The sequence below is a fragment of the Pyrgilauda ruficollis genome, unplaced genomic scaffold (genome assembly GCF_017590135.1).
Source record: "Pyrgilauda ruficollis isolate IOZ18807 unplaced genomic scaffold, ASM1759013v1 scaffold12, whole genome shotgun sequence".
Classification (NCBI taxonomy): Eukaryota; Metazoa; Chordata; class Aves; order Passeriformes; family Passeridae; genus Pyrgilauda; species Pyrgilauda ruficollis.
The window spans coordinates 7409040-7435023 of record NW_024510321.1 but is presented as its reverse complement, the minus strand read 5'-3'; the positions used below and the strand labels follow the sequence as shown (position 1 = coordinate 7435023).

Sequence of the window (25984 nt, the reverse complement as noted above, 5' to 3'; positions counted from 1 at the left end):
ATGAAACGCGAAGCATTTTTGCAAGTTGTGTCTAAAGAGTCAATTGAAGACTTCCTGCATTACACTCAGAATCCTGTAAGTGAGCCAGTGTATACATAGATCACTTCTGGAGTCATGAGTCTGTTACAGAAATCGTGACAAAGGGACAGAAATTATTTGTCTGGTATTTGCAGATGTGTGGGAATGATTGCTGGAGGAAATAAGTTAAAATGGCACTTGAAGGAATATAGGCTGAAAAGGTTGTGGAATCTGAAATATGAATGTTTATAAACCAACTAATTTTTTGATATTTGGTTGTTCCACATACTGTTTTTTAAAAATAAAATATTAGTGTTTGTGCAATTCTAAACAAATACTGATTTCATGTTGCTGAAATATTACATTACTAAATTTCAACCCATGAAATAGTTTATTGGTATATAATGAATAAGAGTTAATGTACAAACGTAACAGAATTGTGTTTCACTAATATTTGTTCATTCATTTGATAGTTTGGGCTGTCCACTTGTTCTTTGGTCCATTGTTAATTTTACTTGAATTGTTCTTTCTATCACTGAATGCTTAGAGAAGGGGTAGATTGCTCTTTCTAAATGAAATGTGGAGAGAACAGGGAGGAGCAACAAAACAAATCCCCTGAAATCTACTATTTTCACATTGTGTACATATTGCATAATAATGAGATAATAATTTGCATTGAGGTGTTTTCCACTCAGCTTCAATCTGTCTGGTCTTAAGATATACCTGAGCTCTTCTAAACATCTTTTGCTTGCTGCCATAAATGATATTGTGAAGTTTGTTTCTGAAGCTTTCTATGGGTATTTTCCTGGTAGTGCCTGTGGCAGGATAAAGCGGATCAGTTGACCTCCATGTGCACAGAGGCATGAACTTATTTCATGTAGCAACTATATTAATCCCACAATCTTGTTATGTATAAGCTTACAAGGTTTATCTCCCAAACGTCCTTGAATCTTTCCCCAAGAAATTTGCTATTTCTTTCATTTGTGTGCCTCTATGTAGTTATGGATGATAAATTTATTGCCAGATTGCCTTTGCCTAAAGTCTCCTTTCCATTTCTCCCTAAATCTAAACACTTAGCAAAAAACTATTCACTATTCACTTTAGCATTCCCTTGCAGTGTTTCCTTTTTCAATTGATTTGGTTGTGTTGATTCTGCCATCTGCATTCAGTAATTTATTTTAATGAACCATGGGCTATTTGGATTAAAAATGGTTGGGTTTTTTCATCCTTTTATTTTTCATCACCAGTTCACAGGAGTTCTCTTGCAACAGTGTTCAGTTGTTGCCAATATCTCTGGAAAATTTGTCACCAGCTACAATGAGTGTATTGATTGAAATTGTCTTCATGCCTTTGTAGCATAAGGAAACATGAATATCCACATGACTTTTTGACTGTCCAAGATACTCTGGTTATTTTATTAATTTCCTTTTGAAACCTGCAGCGATGGAGGATGTGTGACCCTGTCTTGTCTTAGTATGAGGATCCTCCTTTATGGTCTCCCTTGAAAAATTCTTCATTGCTTTTCTGGAGGAGGCTGTGGTTAAATAAATCATCATTAAAGCTTCACTACTTTCCTTAGTTTTTGTTTTATATTTGCTGCTTAGCTGGTGCTCTAGCCTTGGAATTTGCCTTTTAAACTCTCTTCAAAGTTCAGTTTTTAGCATCGCTTCTTCTTTCAGTGTCTGTTTTCTACACACACCCTGACACCCCTTTTACTTATCCCTTGAATGTTTCTCTTCTGCTCTCTCAATATTTAGATTCATCTATGTCTTCTAAAATTCCAGGGCTTTGCTAATTTTCCTTCAAGGTTTCTCATGGGCTTTTCATTTTTTTCTTTTGTAAGATTTAAAAAATGTCATATTGTGGTGCTGTTCATTGAGATCTTCAGCACGTGCTATTAATTTTTTCCACTAAATCCCATTCCAAGTCAAGAAAATACGTAATTTCTTAGAAAAATAGGAATCACAGATATGATTGTCATTCACTGTCATCCTTTCTCCTCATAGATTTTGGAATAATTCTGTCTCATATCATCCCAAAGAAAAATCTAAAAGCTCTGATCTTATTATGCGTTCATTCTGTCTGTTCAAAAGGCTACAATCTTAATATCCTGTCTTTTGGGTTTGTTTGAAGCACAGGGCTGCAGAACTCCCTGTGAGGCCTTTGGTTTATTGTATTTATTTTCAGTTTTAGAATAGAATAGAAATTCTCTTATAAATATGTATCAGGATCTTTCTTCTCATACCCTTCTGAGAACATTCTAATACTTAGTGCTGCTTCTTTCATTCTTTTCAGTTTTTACCTCGACTTTCTCTTTTTGATGCCTTGCAGTGTATCTGCAAACTAAAAATAGATTTATTTCAAGATTACGGGCGTTCTCTCTCTTTCCTCTGAAGTATTTTTGATTCAGTAAACCTTCACTTCCATATTGCAAATTACATCTCAGAAATTATCTGTTCTTTCTCTTGGTTGTGCCTGGTCTTCCTTCTTATCTTCTCTCTGCATATTCCCTTTCCTAGCAGTTTGCCTACCATTCTTTGATGCTAACAGACTCCTTGTGTCCCTGAGGTAAATTCTCCTAGCAAAGTTCTTTCTAGGAAATAGTTCAGATCAGCCTCGTGGTGCAGTTTCTACTGGAGACTGATGGTGGCTTCCCTGTCAGCAGGGCTGCAGCAGGAGGTGTGGGGTCAACGGGCTCAGGAGCTGGGTTTGATGTGTGCAGTGTGGAGAGCTCTGATGTGTGCAGATCGTATCCCAAATCAGTGCTGGCCCCATGGCTCTACTGACTGCTACGGTTCCAGTCCTTGCCTAAGGATTTTCTTTAAACAACCATCATCAATCCATATTTAAGAGAGCAAAGACATAATCAGGGACTTAAATTCTGTGCAGTTTTGCGCTTCTTAGTCAAGGGTATGAAATTGTCTTCATTGCTATCAAGGGCTAAAGTCTTCTGTCTTAAAAGCAGCACTCTTGCTTCATGATAAAGAGTTAACTAGAAGGAATTTCTTATGCTATTTAAAAAAGAAAAAAACTTATAGAAGGTATTTCATCTCTATAACTGCAGAGGAATATAAGTTAATCATTAATGTAAAAACCCAGATTAAATGTAGAAAATATGATGATGAAGTATAAGCCACTTTGCTGATGTGAGATTGTGTGGTATCTTCTGATGATTTATAGAAAAATACATTTGATCATTTTGACTTGAATGAACTACTTCAAGAATTGCCAAGAAAGCAAAAAGAAGTGCTATGGCAGAGACTGACACAGCTATTGACAGAGAGCTTGATGGAGAACCCTGTGGAAACATGGCACAGGACTGGAGATGATAAAAGTGATGATGACATGGAAGTTGAGCTAGTTCCAGAAATGGTAAGAATCTTGTAAAATGAAAACGTGATGAGTGTTTCGTGTTTTTTGGGAAATAAAATGGAATATTTCCATAACATCTGAAAACATGCAAGGGTTATCAAATAAGACCAGTTCCAAATATCACTTTCCTGCCCATTTTTTTAAATGACTTAATTTATGCTCGAGTTAAGCTGAACTTAGGATTGGTCTATGCTGTAAAAGACTAGCTCTGCTGATAATTTTAATTATGAAAGGTGTGACTTAGTTTTCTCAGTAGAGTTGAATGGGCTTTCTCTATGTCTTATTTCAATAAACAAATATTAATGTTGCAGATGTTAAGTTTAAGTAGCTGGCATATAGTATAAGAAATTCACTACCTGATTTGTAATGTCATTTTTTTAATGAACATCTAGATTTGACTGCCCCTTCCACAAATTTGGAATATATAGAATTTTTCTGACTCAGACCCTTATATACTGCCTTCTGTGCTGTAGTCTATGTAGCCTCGAGAATACTGGGGGAAAAGACTATTTAATTTTGGTGGGAAGAAAAGAAATGCAGTGGGGAAATCATTAGGGAAACCTAGAGGCTTGCAGAAAAATCAGTCATCTGTTCAGAGGCCTGTAGAATCACACACTTGGAGTGAAAGTCACCAGATGTACAACTCTGAGTTACACACGACCCTGCTAGTTAGGGGCTTTTCAGCTCTGAAATGGATGTGTGTTTGAATGGGTTTGTTGCAGATGAGGATTTTAGTGCAGGAATGGATGCACAGGTGCAGTCACAAAGTTATCTACTAACTGGAGCTGAAAACCCTTTTCAAACTTTTTTGAAAATATGTACTTTAAAAATCTATTCTTTTGCCTCTTATTTGAAAGGTTTTTGGTGCCAGTATACTCCTTCTTCAGAATGGAAGCATAATAACAATTCAGCTTTGCTCTCTGTTGCTAAGGTTCATTTCTTGTTTGAATTATTTTCTGAGTCCAAAACAAACTGCAAAAGTGTTTCCTCAGCATTGCTTTCTTTTAGAAACAAACTGTAGCAGTGATCCAAGGAGTGGCAGCTGTCGTTATTGCTTCCATACCTGCAGTGGATGAAAATGTAAACTACAAAGCTCTTGCAGAATGCGCTTTTATACTAAATGGTGAGTGCTTCTCTCTACAGAATGCAGCATTTTACAGAGGCTGTTTGATCTGACTGAAATCCAGCTGGCCTGTGAAACAGAATTCACAGGAGAAAAGTTGGTACTGGTTTGAGTTCATATTTATGAGACAAAATTAGGGGAATGTTTACTTAAAAATCAGCTGCACAATTTAGAAGTTGGAATGTAAATAGTTTTCTTTCTCCCAGCTGTTCATCCAGTGGAAGGTAACTTTGATTATTCGGTGATTTTTATTACTTTTAAGAGAAACTCAATATTCCATTGTTACTCATCCAAAAATTTTGGCCAAACCTTAGAGTTGCCTAAATACTGCAGTGAGCATAAGCCATGAAAGTGTATAAATGTGACAGGAGCTAGCTGACACCGTGAGGTGTAGTTACTGTGCTAACAGACTGCTGTTTTACAGGAATGACTTGGTTCATTGCAGTAAATAATTATTTCATTACTCTTGTAGGTATTCTTCCTGCATTACTTGCGTCTGAAAAAATCCTACAGGATGCTATCCAGCATGTGTGTGAAATGTGGTGGGAGAAGGGGCTGGATGGGAAGGAGCAGCTGGGGAAGACTCTGTTTGCCATTCTACTGAGAAAAAGCCTGAATAAAGCTGCTACGGTAGGCTTTCAGGTTATTACTGAATATTTCAAGAAAGATAATCCCTCCAATAAACTGCCTTCTCTAGAGCAAATTTTAAAGGTTTTTGGCATCAGTTTCACAAGTAAACTGGATTTTTTTTTTTTGCATTCCTTTTCATCTTTTCACCCTTTTGTCCAGTCCAATGACCAAGGTTTTTATTGCAATTAACTTTCTGTTAACTCAGATTTTTAAGTACTGTGTTCAGATAAGCATGGAAATGACTTCTGTAGGAAGCTTCATTTTCTCTTGCTTTTTATCTTTTTATCTTGCTTTTTTCTTTCATTTTTCAAAATGTGTGAGTTACTTGGAGTATTGTGATACACATCTTTTGCACTAACCCAATGGATGTATCCTTATGTCTTTCTCCTGTTTTTCCCTGTTAACTGCATGTATTGTATGAAGTTTAAAAAGTGCAAGGATGTGGTTTTAACCTACTTTGCATGGAATGGCAACTTTTTTTTCTGTACTTAAGCATATCTTCATTTGTTGGAAGTCAGAATTTCTGCAGTCACATATATTTTTTTTCCAGTAATGTGATGAAATGAATATTCATATTTTCACAATCTGTAACAATGCATTTCAAGTTCTTTATTTAAAATCCTCTCAATGCAGCTTTGCATTAAATCAAAGTTTTTTGCATTAAAGCAAAGCTACTCCACTCTAATGTGGGCTTCTTCTTTCCTGTCAGGGTGCAGATGTAGTTCGTGTATGGAATCTACATCAGACTTTACTTTGTTTTGATTATGATTCAGATGAGAGTAATGAAGTCAAAGACTTGTTGCTTCAGTGTTTTATGAGTGTAAAACACATTAAGAAAGAAGAGGTAAGCCAACTTTTATCCTACTGTGGTTTTGTGCCAGTGAGCTTTGGTTGCTTTTAATAGTTTTGCAGTTTGTCTTTTTTTATGGTACAGTAGATAGCAACATGAGACAAATCAGCTCTGACTCCAAGTTATAAATGGTTGATACTGTTTCATTTGGAAAACTTGTTTCTATTCCAGACTAAAGTGTGAAAGTTTATGTCTAAATCTTCAGTCCAGTTCTTTTATCCTGAGGCAATAAGAATCAAGTGCTTTGCTTCAAGTACATTTCCCTTGATACTTAAAAACATTCCCTGGTGTAATTCTTTTTTTTTCCTTTTTTAGCTGTTCTTCTTTTATTCAAGACAAGTAACTGTAGCAAAATAATTTTTCTTCTAAATTACTTCATCTACAAAATTGTGTTGCCATATTTTGTTTTAAAAGTAGCATTAAAAGAACCCAACTTCACAGAAAAACGAGAATTACTTCATTTAACTACATAGATTTCTCTCAGTGAACAGTTGCTGTTTTGTTGGTTTTGGATTGTGCCAATGCACCAGAATTGTGGTGTCCAAGCCTGTTTTCTCGTTGGGTGACCAGACCACCAGACTTTGTCTCTGAAGTTCTAACTCTATTCCCCTGTGGAATATATGAACTTCTTTCATAAAATGAGCCCTGAGATTGCTGCATGATTGTGGCAATTTAAGGATATGCCATTTTAAAAATGGAGGTAGCCAAGGACTTAGGTGAAATGTTTGGTAGAGCAGGGTTTGGATATCTGCCACGAAGTTAGTGGGGTTTTTGTTACTTGTATATGATATTTTAAGCTGTTTTAGTTTTGAGTAAAATTATTATGTACCAAGGCAATATGAGAGGTGGGAATGGAAGAAGAGAAAATGTGGGTGGAAAGAGGAAAGACAAGTAAGGTTTTATTGACAGAGTTTACAACCAATTTTGTGTCTTTGGTATATTTAATTTGAAGCCATTTTTTGTCGTCTGGAATAAGTGTGTACTTGTGTGTGTTCTTTGTCACAGTACTTCAAATGCATTAACTATATTTGATTCTGTATGGTTTTTTTTCTTCTGTTATGTTTGAATCCACTGTATTACTTTAATATTTCATCTTCATAAAGGCACAGTAAATAATTGGTAATTATATATGTAAAATATGACTGCTATCTAGGCTTCAGAAGCAAATTCTTGTAGTTCTTTTTTAATTCCACATCATGTGAGACTTTTCGTATAATGTGTTAATTACTACACAGCTTTTCTAAAGGAGTTTGCACCTTGAATCTTTGAGTGAAAAAGTATAAAAGTTGTGGTTTTGTTATGGGTTTGTTTTTTTTTTTAAATATGGGGGAAAAAAAGCAGTGGTAATCAGACTCAGCAATGAATATTTTTCTTGGCATATTAAAACTCATCCACTTTGCTCCGTGAGAATGCAGATTTGGCCACGCTTTGCACATTTCACTTTCCTGCACAAGATTTTTCTCTTCACTCTCCCAGGGATTTCTGTTTCTTGACATTTTGTCAAGTTTGCATTTTCATAGGCCTATCTCTTTCTGGGTAGATATAGAGAGCACCTTACTGCACTCTCTGCTCTGTCTGATCATTAGTGGTTCAGATCCTCAGTTCTGGATTCTTTGCTTTCTGACTGGAAGCATTGATGACAGCAGCAGCTCCCAGCTGTAGCCAAAGGGCTCAGCCTTGGCCAGTGATGGGTCTGCCTTGGAGCCCACTGGCATTGGCTCTGTGGGCTCGGGGAAAGCTTCTGGCAGCTTCTCACAGAAACCACCTCTGCAGGCCTCCACCACCAAAACCTTGCCATGCCAGCCCTACACACAGGTCTCTTTACATCCTGGTAGATAACAGCTCAAAATAAAAGCTAACCCATGCTGGACAGATCCCAGGACAGGGTTCAGTTAAATTAAGTGTCTGAAATAAATTTAGACATCTGTGCAGGAGCATAATCAGTGCAGGTCCTGGGAAGGATTTGATTGCTTAAGTGAATGACCCATGCTACAGTAAATGACCTAAGTTGCCTCAGACATCCATGTGGGGCTGGCACGTAAAACACTGTCATAGATCTCTGCCTTCTGGAAAACCATCTGGGCATGTAAAATTGCTCTGTGTTTAGGGTGTGCCATATTAACCCTAGTCAGAAGAGTCAACAGAACAGTTTAGCTCCATAAAACAGTAACTAAACAGCTGATCACACGAATCACTCTTCAGACAAATAACAATTCAGGGACTTAGACATCCAAATTCATGTCTCAGTTTGTAAGCAGAAATCCAACTTAACTGTATGAACTTCCATCACTTATCCAGAATGGTAACTGACTTGGATTTTCCTAGCTCTGCAGACAGGAGATTCAGAGTTTTCAAAACATTTTCCTGTTGCTATGAGGCCATTGTACTTCAGTTGCAAGTCCTTTTGTTTTGGATTTGTGTGCTGTGGGAGTTCATTTGTAGTGGTAACACACCTTATATATGTTCTCTAATTTCCCTTTCTGGTTCATTTCACTAATGTTAGATTTCTTGTAGCAACAAGAAACCAACCAACACTCCCCCAGTATGTCTGCTGGACTTTTTTTGCATCCTGTATTGCTTCTAAAATGCTTGTAGTAATACCAGGTATCAACATGATGTATGAATTGCTTTGAGTTGAAAGTGAATTTCTGTATACCAGGCCTAATACTCCCTTTAATGCCTGCAGACTTTTTCTACAGTTCCTAAGAAAAGTAATCCTAGTTTTTTTAGAGTACATATCCCAGAGCTCAGTACTATAGTAGCTTAAGCTGCTCTAACTCTAGGTTGCAATGATCCTGTGTTGCCACGGACTAGCATTCCTCTTTTCCTTTTCACTGTCTAATGTTCAAGCAGCAATATCATGTGTTGATTGAAGGAGGTAGCTGTTTTCTCCCAGTAAAATTATTTTTCAGACAGATTAACTGTCTGGAATGGTTCATCATATGCAAGACTGAAGGAAAGGAAGGGTCAGGAATGCGGTATATCTGTTCTAAATCAATATTAAACCAATAGAGAACTGCACGTTTATTACACCTCATTGTAAGATCAGGGAGTTCAGTGTTTCTGCCTTCCCAGGCTGTGCTGTTCAACACACAGTAATATTTCTCAGAGGCTTATCATCAGGCTGCATTAGTGGAGTGATCCTCTGAATTTATCTCTCTGTGATTTATGAAAACATTCTTGTTCAGATGGGATTTGCAGTCAAACAGCTGCAGAGCATGTTACTGTGTTTTAGAGGTGGGTCTGTTGTGCTCTTTCCTTGCTCACCTTCTCTGTGTGTATAGAACAAAGTCATGTGCTCTGTGTCCACAAGCACAGCAGTGCCAGACACCTGACCCTGATACTGCATTAGTCCCAAAAATGACAAGTTCACAGTCTCATTCACCTATCACCAGGTTATCTCTCACGGTAATGAGAATGTTGTTACCAGTAATTATTTCAGATCCATTAATCACAAGCAGTAGATTAAGCTAGAGGCAGTTGTCATCATTTTCAGGAGCAGGCTCAATCTTTTAAAACCTAAGGCTAAAAAGAATTGGTTGAAAGCAATTTTTTGACTTTTTATCATCTGTCTTGCTGGGGTTGTAGAAGATGAGATGAGTTTGAGTTTGCCTTCTTGAGGAAAGAACTGCAGGTCAAAACTCCCCTGACCTTTTGTTTTGTTAGGGATGTTGATGTGTGACATGCCAAGTGGGACTCCTCTATGTTTATATTAGGCCACCAAAGTTGGAGATAGAGACAACACTTGTTGACAACAGGAAGGATTCCATCAGACCTGGAGCCAAGAATCTTGTATTTAGCCATTGGGTCATGATTTTTATGAGATTCTGAGTTACTTCTTCACCCAAAGGCATTTCAGCTATCAATTGCACTACAGTGCAGTTTCTGACTGTGCTTCCATCTCCCTCCCCTACTCTGTGAGGTTCCAACTCCAAGTGTGTCTGGTATTTTATTTTCTCTGTTTGGTCTTAGGTGTGAACACAACTCTTGGTCCAGCTCTCAATGGAAGTGCCTCTGAACCTCTGCTGTTTATTCAGCCCTTCTCTCAATGTGCTCTTTACTACTGCACTTCCTTTATATTAATATACCTAATTTATTTTTGGCTAGAAAGCTGTGAGATAAGGACCCTTACAACTGGCTGACTCACCCTTATGTATGATCAGACATTTTGAAGTCTTACCTTCACCTGTAAGCTAAGTCAGAGTGAAGCTGCCTGTACAGATACTGTATAAGTCTCCAATTCCTTGGACAGATTTTGCTGATTCTGGAAGAGCACTGGCTTATTTCCTTCATCCACAGCCTTCCACTGCCTTTTGCTACAAAATTCTATTGCTCATCAAATTTGTCATCACGGTTCCTAACTTGTTAAAATGGAAGAAAACTCATTTGGGAAAAACAGTTTCTGTTTTCGTGAATGAAAGCAGCTCCAGAAGGTTCACAACATTACCTTTCATGTGGCAGGAGGAAAGGAATTGTCCTTGCTGATCAGAACATTTAATTTCCTCAGTGGCCAGCTGTTCTCTGTGGCTTTGTTAAAAATGTTTCTGCATCCAGTGCTGGTAGAGTTGTGGTGTTTTGTTTATGCCTTCACCATGATACCAGTGTCATCCTGGGATGATATTGCACTTGGCAGAGCTCGGTGCTCTGGCCTCGATGAGGGTGCTGATCACAGGCTGCTGGCATTCTGGGATGCTGCTTGAAGGCACACCATTACAGAAAGGACATTGAAAGAGTGGAGGCAGATATGTGATCCACGTGTTCATTTGTTCTGTTTTTTCTACAGTATGAATAAAAGTAGTGCTTGAATTCTGTTTAATAATTAAAAATCTTAAATAGCTTTTTCCATTTCACCTATGCATTTTAAAATTAAAGATGCAATTTCCTTTGTATTTGCTGATTTTTGAGGTAGCTCTTAAATTGCGTATTCTTCTTACCTTTGAGTTCCCTTTGTTTTTTCCTCTTTTCCCCTCCCCACAGGGAAGAAGACTCTTGAGTTTTTTGTTCAGCTGGAATGTAAACTTCATTAAAATGATACATGGAACTGTTAAAAACCAATTACAGTTCTTTCCAAGGTATGCATCCCAGTTAGAGTACTTAATTAGTAAGAGCTTGTCTAAAATCTTGTTTATCTCACTCTAAAAATACCTAGTGTATTGAAAAAATATATCAATATCCAGAAACCTACAAATCTTCTGAATATTACTGCTTTATTGTTTCAGCAACTTCATTTAATAGTCGCTCTGATGTGCCTGAGTGTACAGTTATAGGAGCAGTAAACGTTTATTTGCCATTAGCTAAAGCAAATGACTTTGGATAGAAATTGGACTGCATTATTTGCAGTGCTGTGAGGGTTGCAGGTCCATTTCTCCTTTTGTAGGGTGTTCCTGTTTTTTCCTACAAGCAATCTCTAATTTAATTTTCTAGATTTCTATATAAGGCATTCTAATAAGAAGTGACTTGTAGGATAAATTATGGCCTGAGAACTTGGCTGATGGATGAAAAATATGGAGATTTTTTTTCTTTGATTATTCAGTGAAATATTGCTGAAGTAATTCTGTATATTAAAATCAGAGGCTTTCTAATGCTTTCATGTAGAATAATATATTCCTATACATGTCTATAAAGAATGTCAGGCATTTTCCATGACATAACTGGTAAAGTATCTCTCTGAATGTTTTGGCTCTCCCACGTGGGAGGTATTTCAAGTATCATGTAATAGTGCTTGTGTTCATTAAGAGTTAACTCGGTAGTTATGGGTGTAGACTTGAAAAAGAGAATTTGTTCTAAAAACCAATTTGATGCACAGAATTAAGAACAATATTGGTTCTTATACAAAACTTCATGTTTCACCTTTATGAATTGTACAGAGGTATGGTTAGTGTGCTTTCTTGACAGTGTTTCCTATATGTTAATACAGATCCTTGGTGGAATACATTTCAGAAGTTTACTTCAGGGCCTGGAAGAAAGTGTCAGGAGAATTCATAGAGGTAACACTATGTTTGAAATTTCATTTGGATAGTTTTGAATTTCAAGGTGGGAAAGACTCATGACTTTCCACTACAGAGAGGTTCCTTTAACAAGCCTTAAAGAATTATTTCCCTAAGGAAAGGGCTTCTTCAGCATTGTCAAGGAGTTTTGGCTTCTGACAATTGGCTTAATTGTAGATTCTGAAATTTTGAAAATCGGTTGAGGCAGACTGAGGCCCCCAGCATGGAAAAATTTGGGCAAAGCAGAAGCCAAGTAAGAAATAATAGCAGGTACTATTTTCAGTTGCATGTTTTAGGGAAAAATATAGTTGCTGAATAGCTACAGTACTTATTATTGTTTTATTGTGTTAACAGGAGCATGTGTGTGTTTTACTGTAGGTACTTGAATATAACTGCATTCAGGATTTCATGCATCATGGAATTCATCTTCCCAGAAGTTCTTCTGTTCATTCTAAAGTTAGAGAGGTAAGTTCCAGGAAAGCACAACTAGTAGCATGAACTGGTAGCATCAAAATGAGATCAGTTGCTATAAAGTGGAAAATTTCCATTTCATACTAAAATACCATACCAGGTGTGGCTGGAATGGAAATACTTTCCTTCATAGCAGCCTGTGTGGGGCTGTGTTTGGGGTGTGCTGGTGGCACAGCAATGGTCTGGCTGCTGCTGAGCGGTGCCTGTGTGGTCTCAAGGCTTTCTCCTCCCCACATTTTCCCTTGGGAGTTGGCTGGGCATGAGCAAGAAGTTAGGAGGTCACAGCTGAGACAGCTGACCCAAATTGACCAGAAGGATATTGCATGCCATATAATCATCATTCCCTCAGCAAACTGGGGGAAAGTGGGTTTTAGGGAGGCAGCCATTGCTGGGAGGCTGGCTGAGTATTGGCCTGCTTGTGGCGGGTGGTGAGTGGTTGCATTTGCATCACTCCTTTGGGGATTTTTGGGTCCTCTTTGCTTTATTTATTAAACTGTCCTTATCTTGACCCATGAACTTACTTTTCTCTTCCAATTCTTTTTCTTCCCCACTGAGCACGGAGTATGTGCATGGCTGTGGGTGCTTAGCTGGTGACTAGGGCCAACCTGCCACAAATACTTTAAAAAATAGCATACTCTGAGAAATAATGTTAAAACAAATTTTAGGAGGAACCTGCTTATAGTTTTGCAGCAGATTTGTCTTTGCTGCTTAAAAGTAGAAGGGGATTTTCCAGAGTGCCAGAAATAGTTTTTGCTGTCTGTTGTCTAAGCTTTCTTTACCTGTAGAATTGACTTTTCCATCGATGATCACAAGGACAAACAGTCATAACCTTCTTGAGGCAAACTTAGTACATGGGTCTGAAATGAGACTTGGCTTTTTTCTTTTTACTGTATGTAGGGGATTTATTTAGGTTCATAGGGACAAGCTTTGATTCTAGTTGTCTGTCTGTGGCGTTCAGTCATGAGCAGAGCATTTGAAGCAGAATGAGAAGTGCACAAGGCTTTTTAAGACATTTGTATTTGATAAATGCCCCTTCCCCTCCCATGCTTCCTCCCAAATACCCAGACTCTAGAGTGCATACTGTGTGCAATATACAGCTTGACATACCAGTGTACAATACTAGAGTGGCTTTTTTGTTTGTTTTGGTTTGGATTTTTTGGGGTTGGTTTTTTAGGGTGTTTGTTTTGTTTTCTCATAGCTATAGGATTTCCTTGTCCTGTGATTCCTGATCGATTGAACAGGCTTTTGACAGGGCATTTCATGCTTTTCAGACTTTGGGGCTTATGACCTTGAAAGAGGACAGTGAATAAATATGTCTTTGGGCTGCAAGAGGAGTAGGTCTTGGAATAAATTTGAACTGACCACTAGAGGGTCAGCTTCTTTTCAAATTTTGTGTAATCTTGTATTCTGTTTTCCAAGATCTTCAGGGAATTATCAGTGCTGTATTGATCAAGGCCGGAAATGTTCAGAGGATGATCTCATCTCACTTTCTGATTAATTACCAACCTTGCACACAGCTCAAACTGCTCAGTGTTTCAAAGTGGAGGAATTCTTCGTATCAAGTTACATTATGTCCTTTCTCATATTCTGCTCTGGTCTTCCACTTTCTTTTTCTTTTCTGCATAATTCAGATACGGAAAATAACAGTATTTTTAACTAATTAAACACAGTTTTGAGTCCCAAAGAGTGCTGATACTTGCTTTTCATCAGGGCATAAAAAATTTATTAGGTTTGTACATGTGTATGTGGGTAACCCCACTTACCAAAAGTTCCTTTGTTCTTAACAGAGAAAAAGCTTATTTATCTGTAGTTCATAATTTCATGGTTTCAAAGTATTTCTGCCAGCAACTTTAAAAATAATTTTTTATAGTAACAAAAATGAGGTGTTGCTGTGAAATTCTCTAGCCATGTTTTTTTTCCTAGTTGTACATCTTTATATAAACTTAATGACTCTATAAAGTTATAAAATATTATATTTATTAGACTTTTAATTTTACTATTTTTGAGACTTCCCTAATAAGATATAGTGTCAATTAACATGTTTAGTTTTATAATTTTCATAGTATGAAAACTCTGGTCTTACATAATTATGAAATGCAACAACACCTTACCACTTCCTGAATGTAGAATGTTAAAATAGCTTTGGGGCCTGTTTATTTGTTTTTTCTTAGATTCTGAGTTATTTTCATAAACAAAGTAAAGTCCGTCAAGGAGTTGAAGAAATGCTCTATAGATTGTATCAGCCCATCCTCTGGAGAGCACTCAAGGTAATTATCCTTTTCAGAAAATACAAATGTCTTTCTCCAGCTATTAAATTTTGGGCCCCTTCCACATCTTATGTTTTTATTATTTGCTTTTAAAATGAATGGCCACAAAAACCAAAATGAGTGTTTGGCATCACAGATGTAGCTGCATAACTTTTAAAGTTGCAATTAGGCATAGCATGCACAATAATATTCTAATTTGTTAATATAATTTACTTGTAAAATTCACTTTTGTTTACAGGTACCTAGATTGCTTTCCAGGATTGCAGTTGGTATTCTTAACTCAATCTGAAGAAGAAACTCTGTGTAATCTTGTATTATCTTTTCCAAGATCTTTAGGGATTTATCAGTGTTTTATTGATCAGAGCCAGAAGTGTTCAGAGGATGGTTTAGTCTCACCTGTTGATTAATTACCAGCCTTAGAATACAGCTCAATGAATGTATTGGAGTATTAATTTAGGAAACTTTTATTCTAGTTGGATTGTATGGACAGACATTAATGGTATGGATGTGCACTCAGAATGAAATTTCTTACTTGTAGTTCTTTCAGGGTGTGTGCATGTCCTTCTGTGGATTGCATGCATGGACTAAAGGGGACCCACTGCAGTTTATCTACTCACTTACATTCTGTGATCAAGAGGAGCCAAGCTTCCTTCTTTGGTGACAGCTTTTATTTTGTCTGAAGTGATGAAATCCCTGTTGTGGGAGCATACACATACAGCCACGTTAATTTCTGGCAAACATTTACATAAATTTCATTTGTGTCTGGTTGGTCATAAGCATCTTCTCTAGACTGAGAAAGGTATTTGAAATTCTCAGTGTTGAAAGTATTCACTATTAACTTCAAAAATTGTTTACAATGGATTTTATGAGTTAATGGAAGGAGTTGAGAGCTGTTTGGTTTCAACAGAAGCATGTGGTAGAGGTGGGAATATGAAAAGTCATTGCTAGCCCAGTATCTTGTTTGGTCTTACATTAAATGTTGGATCCCATCCTTTTAGAATTTGTATAAACAAGGAGCACTCTGGATGAAACATTTATGTCCTAATGCCAGAGAATGATAGCTACAAAGCATGACTTCCTTTAATTTCTACATTTCTGTCTCTAAAAGAATAGGTGTTTTAACTGATTTTTGCTAAGTTAACAAAATACAGTGCTCCATTTTTAAGAGGGTTGCTGCCTGTCAGTGGAGGGTCACAGTCACTTGCCAAAGCCCAGGACTCCAATGTGAGACTAGACTACTTTTTGGAGGAAGATTCTGTCAAACCTTATGAAATCTGCATACATTTATTTGGAGAAATGTAACAGAAGGTGTGTGATCTAGAAAAAAAAGGTTACTGATTGATTTGCAGCAAGACAATAGGAGAATTCCAGATTCCACAAGCAGCTGAAATTTTTAACAGCTGCTATTCATAATTTTCACATCACTAATGGTTCCATGGCTAGAACAAATCATATAGTACTGCATGAAGTGTTTGGTGTTTTGAACTGTTGTTGTGATTCAGAATCACCAGTAATTTAAAATACAGAACTAAGAAGGGAAGCTTTTAACAGTTCTTATAACTGTTATGGATTCTCCTCCAAAGCTTGAAATGTCAGATTAATTTTAGATAACTAGTTTGACACTCTTATTTTAGCTAAATCCCTAATTTAATATAGTGAAGAACAAATTCTGTTCTAGAACATTGTTTATGAAACAGAAAGGACGCACAAGGTCTGTTTATTCCTCCTTCTTACAGAGGGCAAAAATACTTCTGTTGTAAGAATACAGTGAGTTCCAGAACTGTTGATGCTGAAACTACTTGATTTCATCTCTGAAATCTTGAAACTGAGAATGCTCATTTTGTAATGCAGTTCTCTGTTTTTCTTTAATTGCTTTGCAAATAATTAGATTGCACAAGCTTCTGTTGGGGCTTTTACCTGTACATCTTTTATAAGCCTTTATGCAACTCTTAAGTTTTTGTAATATAAGGCCATATGTAATTTCATCTTTTTTTTCATTTTCTTATTATGAAAAGCAAGTGTCATACAAACATAAAAGAGATGTGCAGTGATTGCTTGTTAGTATGAGAAGATATATAGATATAAAAATATGATTATTTAGTGTAAGTAGTGATTAAGCTATTTCTTATCAAGCTGAAAAAGTCAAGAACCACTCTTCCAGGAATTCAAGCTGTTGAAGGAAGTGACTCTTTTAAAGTGTTTGGTTGTCTTTTCTAATATTTTTTTAACATCCCACACATTTAAACTAACATGTCCTGGGGAAGCAGTGTTTTAAATAATTTGAAGTTAATTTCAAAACCTGCAAGACCAGCTAAAATTTAAAAGAAAGTTGTGAAAATTAACTGAAGAAAAACGTAAAATATTGTTTTAAAAGGTTCTGAAAGTTCCTCAGAATTGTACAAGTATAATGGTAAAGAAATATTAGTCATTTAAATTACTGCAGTCTCTGGCATGGAAAAGTCAGTGTGGATTAAAACTGGCCATGAATTTAAAGTCTTGGATTCTACCTCTGTGAAGACATTGTACGAGCCTGAATATGCAAATACATTTGGGATAAATTCCAGTTAATTAAAGGCAGGAATTTGAACTGTGGGTACTCAGTTCAGAATTAAAAGTGAGCTTAATGGAATTCAGTGTAATGCACTTAAAAAGTTTATGGAAATTAACTTTCTGGAATGGCTATGGTAGACAAGGTCTAGGTTATTGCACAAAACCACATTTGAATTAATTTTCACATGCAATGTTAGTGCAGAAGAGCTATTTCACGCTGAATTCACATATTATCTTGTTATGTGTTAATTCTTAAATATAGACAAGCTCAGAGTTAAAGGAATTTCTATAACTTTATAGGATAGAATTAAGAATTACAATCTTTTCACCTTTAAAGTCTTTGCATTATCCATAGTATGTAAAGGAAAACACAAGCTCCTAACTAAAGAATGTATGTCTGTGCTTTATTTGCTTTTGTAGTATTCAATTTAAAATTCCTAGTAATTTTGTTGACATGAAGAAGTTGGCATGTTATGGTCCTACTCCACCATATCGGGATTGGTCAAGAAGAGAAACCTGAAACAGATTGTAAATTAAGTAATTGTTACTCATTTCTGTTGTGTTTTCTGGTTTTATTTGTCATTGGTTTATTTAAGTCTAGATATTACATGGTTGTTGCCATGTTTCTTTTCCCTGCTTTGATCTCAGTGTGCTTTATTACAAGGGAAGAAGATTAGATGATTAGCATAGTCAAGAATTTCCCTGAATTATCTCATCTTGCTGTTAAAATTAGGCCTACTTTGCTTGTTATATTGAGAGCTTTTATTTTTTTTACTGGACACAAAATCTGGACAAAATTCTTCCTTCCAAGTCTTCTTTCCAAGAGAAGTCAGTAGAGGCTCTTGATCACTGCACTGCTGTCTTTGACAAATTGTAGTTTGGTAGTTAGATTTCAGCTTTCTCCTTGAGATGCCTTGAATTTCTTCATGGTTTCATTGTCTGCTCTCTTTTTCTGTCTTTAAGGGCCCACAGGATCAATTATCTTTCACTGAATAAGTATCTAAATATGCCCCTTTTTCCTTTTTTGTGTTTGTGGCTTTGCAACCAGTAAAATACATGGTGGAGTACAGTGAAATTTGTTAAATATGGTAAAATGTTGTGAGGCTTTCCATGGATTTTTGATGAGCTGCCTGGAGCTCAGAACATGATCCTAATACTTTTGTGCAGAGATGTAGAACTGAATATGTTTTTGCTGGATAAGTTACGCTCCAAGCTTTCTGGTACTTAGTTACTAAATACTATTTTCTTGAAGAAACAGGCTTGAGCTTTTCAATTAAATCACCTGTCTCTTGACAAGCAAGTTAATTAATCCAGTCTGATTGAATTCAAGTCTTCTGTCCTGAAGAGGAGCTTTAAGGCCACCAAGAGAAATCTCAACTGCTTTTAATTTATTCAGCATAACAGAAAGCAGAAGGGCTCTGACTGTGATTCCTCAGGGTCATTGCAGCTGATGTGAGTTGAAAGCTGATTGTAACAATAACTCAGGTTTTACTGACTGGGCGGAAAAGTAAGATAAAACATTAAAACTCATATGTGACTTTTAAGTTCTTCCATCCATTTGTAAATTAATCTCTTCCATCTGCTTAATTAAAAACACTTGTTTAAATGTTTGGAGAATAGTATTTGACAGGATACAACTTTGGATGTTAGCAGTTGGTCCTTATGGAAAAAATCTCTTTTCCTCCATTGTAACAGGCCAGAAACTCAGAAGTTCGAGCAAATGCAGCATTTTTGTTTGTTGATGCTTTTCCTGTTCGTGATCCCAGTTTTACTGCTGAAGAGATGGACAGGGAAATTCAGAAACAGTTTGAAGAACTTTTTGTAAGTTTTAATGAAACTAAAATGTTAAAAATGAAACTTTTGTCAGAACTAACGTAAAAAATATTTTTTTTTTGATGCAACTAAATTTATGGAATTTCTGGGTAATTGTGGGGAAAAAGAGGTCTGTGGCACAGAAAATACAAAAATAAACTAATATTTTAAATTTCTGTAGTATGTTTTCTGCAGATGCTATACACCACTTTAAACTCTAAAAAGGAAGAATTTTGGTTTGTTATTCAGTAATCTGTGAATGAGAGATGCCTTTGAAAGATTAAATGCATGAATAATGATCTTGATCCTTATTTAACCTGGGATTGTGGGGGAGAGCTTCACAGTTACTATGGAATCACTCAATCAAAGTTCAGTACTGTATTACTAAATACTTCTGAAATTAAGCATAATGGAGAGAACCTAAAAATTCCCTTACCAGTCCAGATGGGTGAGAATGGGCATTTTCATACCCATGGGCAGTGGGTATTTTCATTAAGAAAATGTTTGGGGATTCCTGAGTAGATATCAGATAATTGAATGAATTTAAAAGTTGTTATGTTGTTCCATAGGAACAGTGATCAGTGTAGACTCATATAAATAAAGTACAAATATTCTTAATTAAGTCACAAATTTTAGACTTGATTTATTAAAAAAAAAAATAATTTCAAAAGTCCAATGAAAAAAGTTGGCCAAGAGTTACCTTAATTTTGCTTCTGATTTAAATTTCCTTGTTTTCTTCATAGTAAAATGCCTGGAGGGACTATTAATATTACAGTTCTTTTATTGTATGACAGTTTTCATAATGTTTAAAAGGTAATGAAATGCATTTTGTTTATGACAGGCCCAGATCAAACAGCAGTAGAGTCACAATAACCCATATGCTCACAGTATTATTCTTCTGTTTGTTTTAGAGTCTCTTAGAAGATCCTCATCCAGTCGTCCGCTCTACAGGGGTACTTGGAGTTACTCAGATCATATCCAAATACTGGGAGATGATTCCTCCAACAATTCTTGCTGATCTTTTAAAAAAGATAACTGGAGATCTGGCATGTGATATAACATCTGCTGATGTTCGATGTTCTGTTTTTAAAGTAAATGTTTTTTTTATCATGATAGTAATTTTTCTATTTTACTTGATGTACAGGTTTCTAGTATAGGCCACTTTAAATCAAGGGAATTACTTGTTCTTCAAAATGTCTTAGGGAATAGAATTCCTAGTACATGGAGGTTTTGCACATTTCATAAAAGCCACATATTTGGAAAACAAATGTCTTTTGAAATAATAATTGATTGGCTTTCTGACTCTTAAGGTTTTTCAATTCCAGTTGTACACACACTGTTTGGACCCAATAATTAATTTTTTTTTAGCTATTAGAAATTATGCTTAGACTTGAAAATATATGTAGGCAGTGCCATAATTTCTTACATTATTGACTTTAAGGCATCCCAAGATCTGCACAATTAGGATTTTGTATCCCACTTTGTCTCTCTGAGGTTTGGATGGATATAATTCCACAGTTTGTCTGGTGATGCCTCCTCCCATGCATTGGTCACTATGTTAGAAAGAAATACATCTTTCTGGCATGTGCGAAATAACTGGTAGCTTGGACAGAAAAATGAACTCACTAGTCAACGTTTTCACTTGAAGATTTTGTCTGTGTCAGTTCAGCCTTAAATTGAAGCTGTCATCCTGTTAATCCTCACTTGCTCCACTTCATGAGGGAGTTATCCTGGATAAGCAGAAAGTGCTGATTTAAAAATGAATTGGAAAAAAGAAATTTATTTCTAATTTGAAATCAGCGTATTTTAGAGAGCTGCTATGTCCTCAGGCAGAGGGCAAGACCATGGTCTTAGTGTAGTTCTGAAATTCTGATTCAGCTGAAATGAGTTCACTGAACACAGTTCACTTTAAATTTGAAGTAATCAAAGCAGTTTTGACCAAAGAAAATATGACAAGAAAAATAAGCATGCATAGTGTCTGCCACTGCTTTGTTTAACATGAGAAGTATCACAGTCCCCTTCAGCAATTTTTAGCTACAGATTTTTCAGCTCTACTCTTTCTGGATTTGTTTATTTTAGTGCCTACCAATAATTTTGGACAACAAACTAAGTCACCCACTCCTGGAACAGCTCCTGCCTGCAACCAAACACAGTCTTCATGACAGTTCTGAGAAGGTGCGAGTGGCATTTGTGGAAATGCTGCTCAAAGTGAAGGCTACCAAGGCTGCTAAGGTAGGGTAATGACATTTGATAAGTAGCAAGGAGACAAAATAATGGCATTTATTTAAAAAACAAAAAGTACATTTTAAGACTGCTGCAGTGTTCCTTAGAAAGAAGTAACTTGCTTTGCTCTGGTAGCACTCTTAATGTCTGTGTATCCCGAGTGCTCTGTGGGCCCTTGTTCTCTCTGGATGGGCAGGGGAGAGCAGTGGGTTGCAGCCACACTTCCCTCAGCTGCCCAGCTCTTCTAAATGCCTAACACCTTAACCCAGTAGTCTTTTTGCTTTGATTCTCCTGTTTTTATAATGTTTGTTTCTACTTTGTGGCCTTCCATTTGGATTTTGGTGTCTTTTTATATTGATTTTTAATGTATTTTGTGTTCTACTGTGGACTCTTATTTATGGTGGTACTGTTCAACCACAGACATAATAGCATCTGTGAGTTCTTATTCCACTCTCTAATGTTAATAGTTTCTTAATTTCAATTTTATATTTTAATTTAACAATGGTTTTGTCTCTTGCTAAGCCTAATAAAGACATAAAACTATGAGAAAGCATCCAGAGGAGGGCTCTGAAGATGGTGAAGGGTGTAGAGGGGAAGCCATACAAGGAATGGCTGAGGTCACTTTGTTTGTGAATTATTCTGAGTTTGCTGCCAGTAAAGACAGAGAAAAAAGATAATTCTCAATGTCAGGGATTTTTTAGGGGAAGGAAAGATCAGGTTTAAATAAAGAAAAAAAATCCTAGTGAGTGGTAGATGTTTTTCAATAACTCCTATTGATTTAAAAACTGTAATGTGTATCTCTGATAAGTCCTGGGATCACTTTAAACTTACTTTTTATGGCATTTTTAATAGGATCATCCACAGTTTGAATTCACAGGGTAATTATCTGATACAAATATTTCTACTCAAGAGTAAAAGAAGTTCCTTGGCATTGAAAATTTTTTTGTTTGTTTGTTTGTTTTAATTTGTAATTGTCCAGCATAATTAATTCAGAATCTTCTCACAAAAACTACAAATGTAGTGTTGCAGCTGGCAAACAGCTGTGTAGTCTTTCTGAATTTCATAGCATTTGATTTCTGTGTTACGAATAAAGTAGAGCTCTGCTAAGAATGGGATGCAGTCACTATTTAGTAATGTAAGGCTTGGGATGGTTTTGTAAAGGATGTTGATACATACAGGTTTTTAAGGTGTATTCAATTCTTGTAGGTAGTTTGGTCCTACTTTGTCCTGTGAGGAGAATATGAAACATGGCACATAATGACAATAATTGTATTTTATGATGATATCCTTGCAGGGTAAATAGTTCTTCCCTATATCTATGGAATTGCATTAGTATTGCAGGTGTATTGAAGTGGAATTGCTTGAACCACAATATTAGCAGTGAGTCAGAGATACCAGGAGATGTAAAACATCAGCACGGCAGAATAACATTATTGCAGCAGAATTTGACCTCCAGTACACTTTGGTGTAAAAATCAAAAATGCTCATGTTTTCCGGGTTGACGTTCTTTGTATTTGATTCACTTAATGAAGGTGATGGGTTTTTTCCTCTATTTTTGTTTCACTCCTTTGAACATCTTTTTCTCATTTCACAAAGTTCTGGAATATCTGTCCCATGGAGCATCTTCTGTCTCGCCTCGAAGCTGACTCTCGGCCGGTGTCGCGGCGCATCGTGAACCTCCTGCTGAACTCCTTCTTCCCCAGTGCCCAGCCTGAGGATGTGTGGTGCGAGCGCTGTGTCACTCTGATCCAGATGAATCCAGCAGCAGCCAGGAAGTTCTATCAATATGCCTATGAATTCACTGCCCCCACCAATATAGGTAAAGCACAAAACCTTGTGAGCTTTTGGAATTACTGATATCATGCTATGTAAATGCTTTTATCTTCTTATTTCTGTAACAGTGGTACATTGTCGCTAGTTTTTTGGGTGGGGTTTAGTATACTATTGGTGTGTATTTTTGGAAATTCTTGACACCAGCAATGAGCACAGCAGGCAAAGTCATCAGCTTTTTCAACAGCGAGGAGATCAAAGCTTTTCATCTCTGTTCTTGTGATGCTGTACTGTACACTCCAGCCCATGGTGATACGTGGTCCTTCTGGGTCCCTTTTCTCCCCACACGTACCTTAAAATTTTCTCAGTTGATACCTATTTCTCATGTAGAAATAGCGTAGCAAATACCCTGATGCCTTAAGTGATTTGAGATCTTCATGTGAAAGATTATATAGAAACTGAAAAAATGTTTACACCTGATAATCTGTGTATCTGGGATTTGTGGATCAGTATTTTCAGGTTGCTCAGGGGAAATCTAAAAAGTCCTCCTTTAGAAAGCTGCTGAAACTTTCAGTGAAGAGGGCATGTGCTGCCCAGCATGTCACTGCTGCTTAGAAAAGTTCTATTGAAACAAGTAAAATCAGGAAAATTTTGTTTCAGAGGAGTTCTGTTAAAACTCAAGTAATCAGCATGGAGTGACTTGGGTGAAATGCCCAAACCATTACCTCTCACTGATCATCTTGATAAGGCTATGAAATCACAGTTATGAAATCACCTTGTACTTCCACCAGAGTGGCATAACTCTTTCACTTTTTCTAGAGCTGAGCTCCTCGTTCAGGAGTGCAATGGTTGGGCTACATCTTTTCCAAAGAATGGGAATTGACACAGGAGGGAATGGGAATCGACATAGGAGTGAACATTGACATTGGAGGGAATGTGTTCTTGAATGTGGGTCATTAGGTTAACAGCTATGCCAGATTAGATGTAGGAGTTGTGGAAGCTTCCTCTGGTTCCGATTTGATAAGGTGGTGGCTGTTTGTGGGTTTTTTAGTATACTGTTTTAACAATAAAATTACAGACCCTGACGATAATGTTGTCATTTCTTCTTCATACTTGAGGATATAAAACATGTTCACATTTTTTCCATTTCCTTTACAAGGAATTTTTCTCCATTTTTTCCTAGCTGTTTCTGGTTCTGTTGCCTACTTTTTCATACTGGCTTTCCATTGTAATTAGAAGCACTTATTAACAACATTCTTAGCAAATAGTAAATGTCTAATTTATTCTTACTCTATTTAAATATAGCTAAATTGATGCTCACTATTCGGCGCTGCTTGAATGCCTGCATCCAGAAAGCAATGAAAAATAATCTTCATGATAGTGGGGGTGATGATGAAGATGGAAATGAAAAGGAGAACAGTGTAAGAAAAACCACTCTATTCTAACTTCTGGTAACTTCTTTTCAGTGGTGCTTAATGTGAGACAGAATATGGCAGAAGGTCTAAAGGAATGCCCTTGGGCATCTCTGGAATTGGAAGGGGAGAACTGCCATTATTGGATTTTCATGTCCTGCAGTAGCAGAAATCTGGTCAAGTAGCTAGAAGAAGATAGAAGGAATATGAAGCATATTTTAAATTAATAGTTGCCTAATTCCAGTGTTGATTATAAATTGGTTTGGTTTTGCAGTTAAATTATTTTAAAAATTACTATTGCAATATATGTGAAGTTAGAGAGATTAAGACTGAATTGTGGAAGTTCCTGTTCTATAGCAACCACAGTGTCTTTCTAAAGGGTCTAGAAGGATTTTTTCTAGTGTCTTTAAAGACACTAGAATTTAATTTAAATTTCTATTTGAAAATATAATGGGTAATATCATCTAAATGTTTGTATTTCAGGTGTTGGATAATGTGTTGTCAGTAAATGATGTGGCCAGCATGGCAAGTTTGTTGGAGATCACTGTAATACTCTGGAGAAGCATCCACAAAGCACTAGATCACAATGAAGATGCCAAAGATTATGCTATCAGGAAGTTTGCTTCTGTACTTCCTGAATATTTTAAAATATTTCAGGTAAAGAAAGCCTAGATTTTCCTGTATTTTCTCAGTATTTTCTTCAGATGCTTTCATGTTTTATGTCTTTTATCTATTTTTATGGCATTAAGTATTCTTTTTCATTGTTGCTGTAAACTATAAACAGCAGCAATTTTCTTGGGATCCCACAAATGGGCAGAAACTATTCTCCAGCTGCAGTGTCTGACTGAAGAATGGTTATCTAAATAGCTCAAAAATACTTATGCAATAAATTGCTCTCCTTGTAAGGTTTTTCTAGGGTTTTATTCTTTTGAATGTTTTGGAACTTTTGGAAAACAGTAAATACAAAAGAGCCATTGAAAAATTAATACTCAGTGTACATTGAAGTCCACGTGTTTTCCTACCCATTGTCCCCCAGACTCTTCCCACCAGCACCACTTCTTGTGATTCAGCTGCAACTGAAGCAGCTGCAGCTCTTTTTTCACTGAATATGCGCTGGCAGAATGCACTTGCAGGCCAGAAAGCCAGACATGTCCTGCTGACCTGCTGGAGTGAGTCCAAAGGGTGGCCACCAAGATGATGAGAGGGATGGAGCACCTCTCCTAAATAGAAAGGCTTAAAGAATTGGGATTGTTAAGCCTGGAAAAGAGAAGCCTTTGGGGTGACCTAATTGCAGCCTTCCAGTGCCTGAAGGGAGCCTGCAAGAGAGACAGAGAGGAACTTTTTACAGGGGAGTGTAATGACATGACAAGGGGAATGGATTCAAACTAAAAGAAAGTAGGTTTAGTTTAAACATAAGAAGAAATTCTTTTTTGTGAGGGTAGTGAGACATTGGCACAGGTTGTCTAGAGAAGCTGTGGATGCCCCATCCCTGGCAGTGT

The 25984-nt window shown here is 36.7% G+C and overlaps 1 protein-coding gene across 1 annotated transcript in view; it reads left to right on the top strand.

Moving 5' to 3' along the window:
* The window catches only part of NCAPG2 (non-SMC condensin II complex subunit G2), a 40587-nt gene continuing 14603 nt past the window's right edge, over positions 1-25984 (top strand). The window contains exons 1-15 of the mRNA XM_041488895.1: positions 1-75; positions 3199-3390; positions 4399-4513; positions 4986-5143; positions 5853-5987; positions 10971-11065; positions 11911-11980; positions 12359-12445; positions 14623-14718; positions 18964-19089; positions 19992-20171; positions 21160-21312; positions 22900-23122; positions 24379-24494; positions 24969-25142. Of these exons, the coding sequence (XP_041344829.1) occupies positions 1-75; positions 3199-3390; positions 4399-4513; positions 4986-5143; positions 5853-5987; positions 10971-11065; positions 11911-11980; positions 12359-12445; positions 14623-14718; positions 18964-19089; positions 19992-20171; positions 21160-21312; positions 22900-23122; positions 24379-24494; positions 24969-25142 (1995 nt within the window). The remainder of the gene's footprint in view (positions 76-3198; positions 3391-4398; positions 4514-4985; positions 5144-5852; positions 5988-10970; positions 11066-11910; positions 11981-12358; positions 12446-14622; positions 14719-18963; positions 19090-19991; positions 20172-21159; positions 21313-22899; positions 23123-24378; positions 24495-24968; positions 25143-25984) is intronic.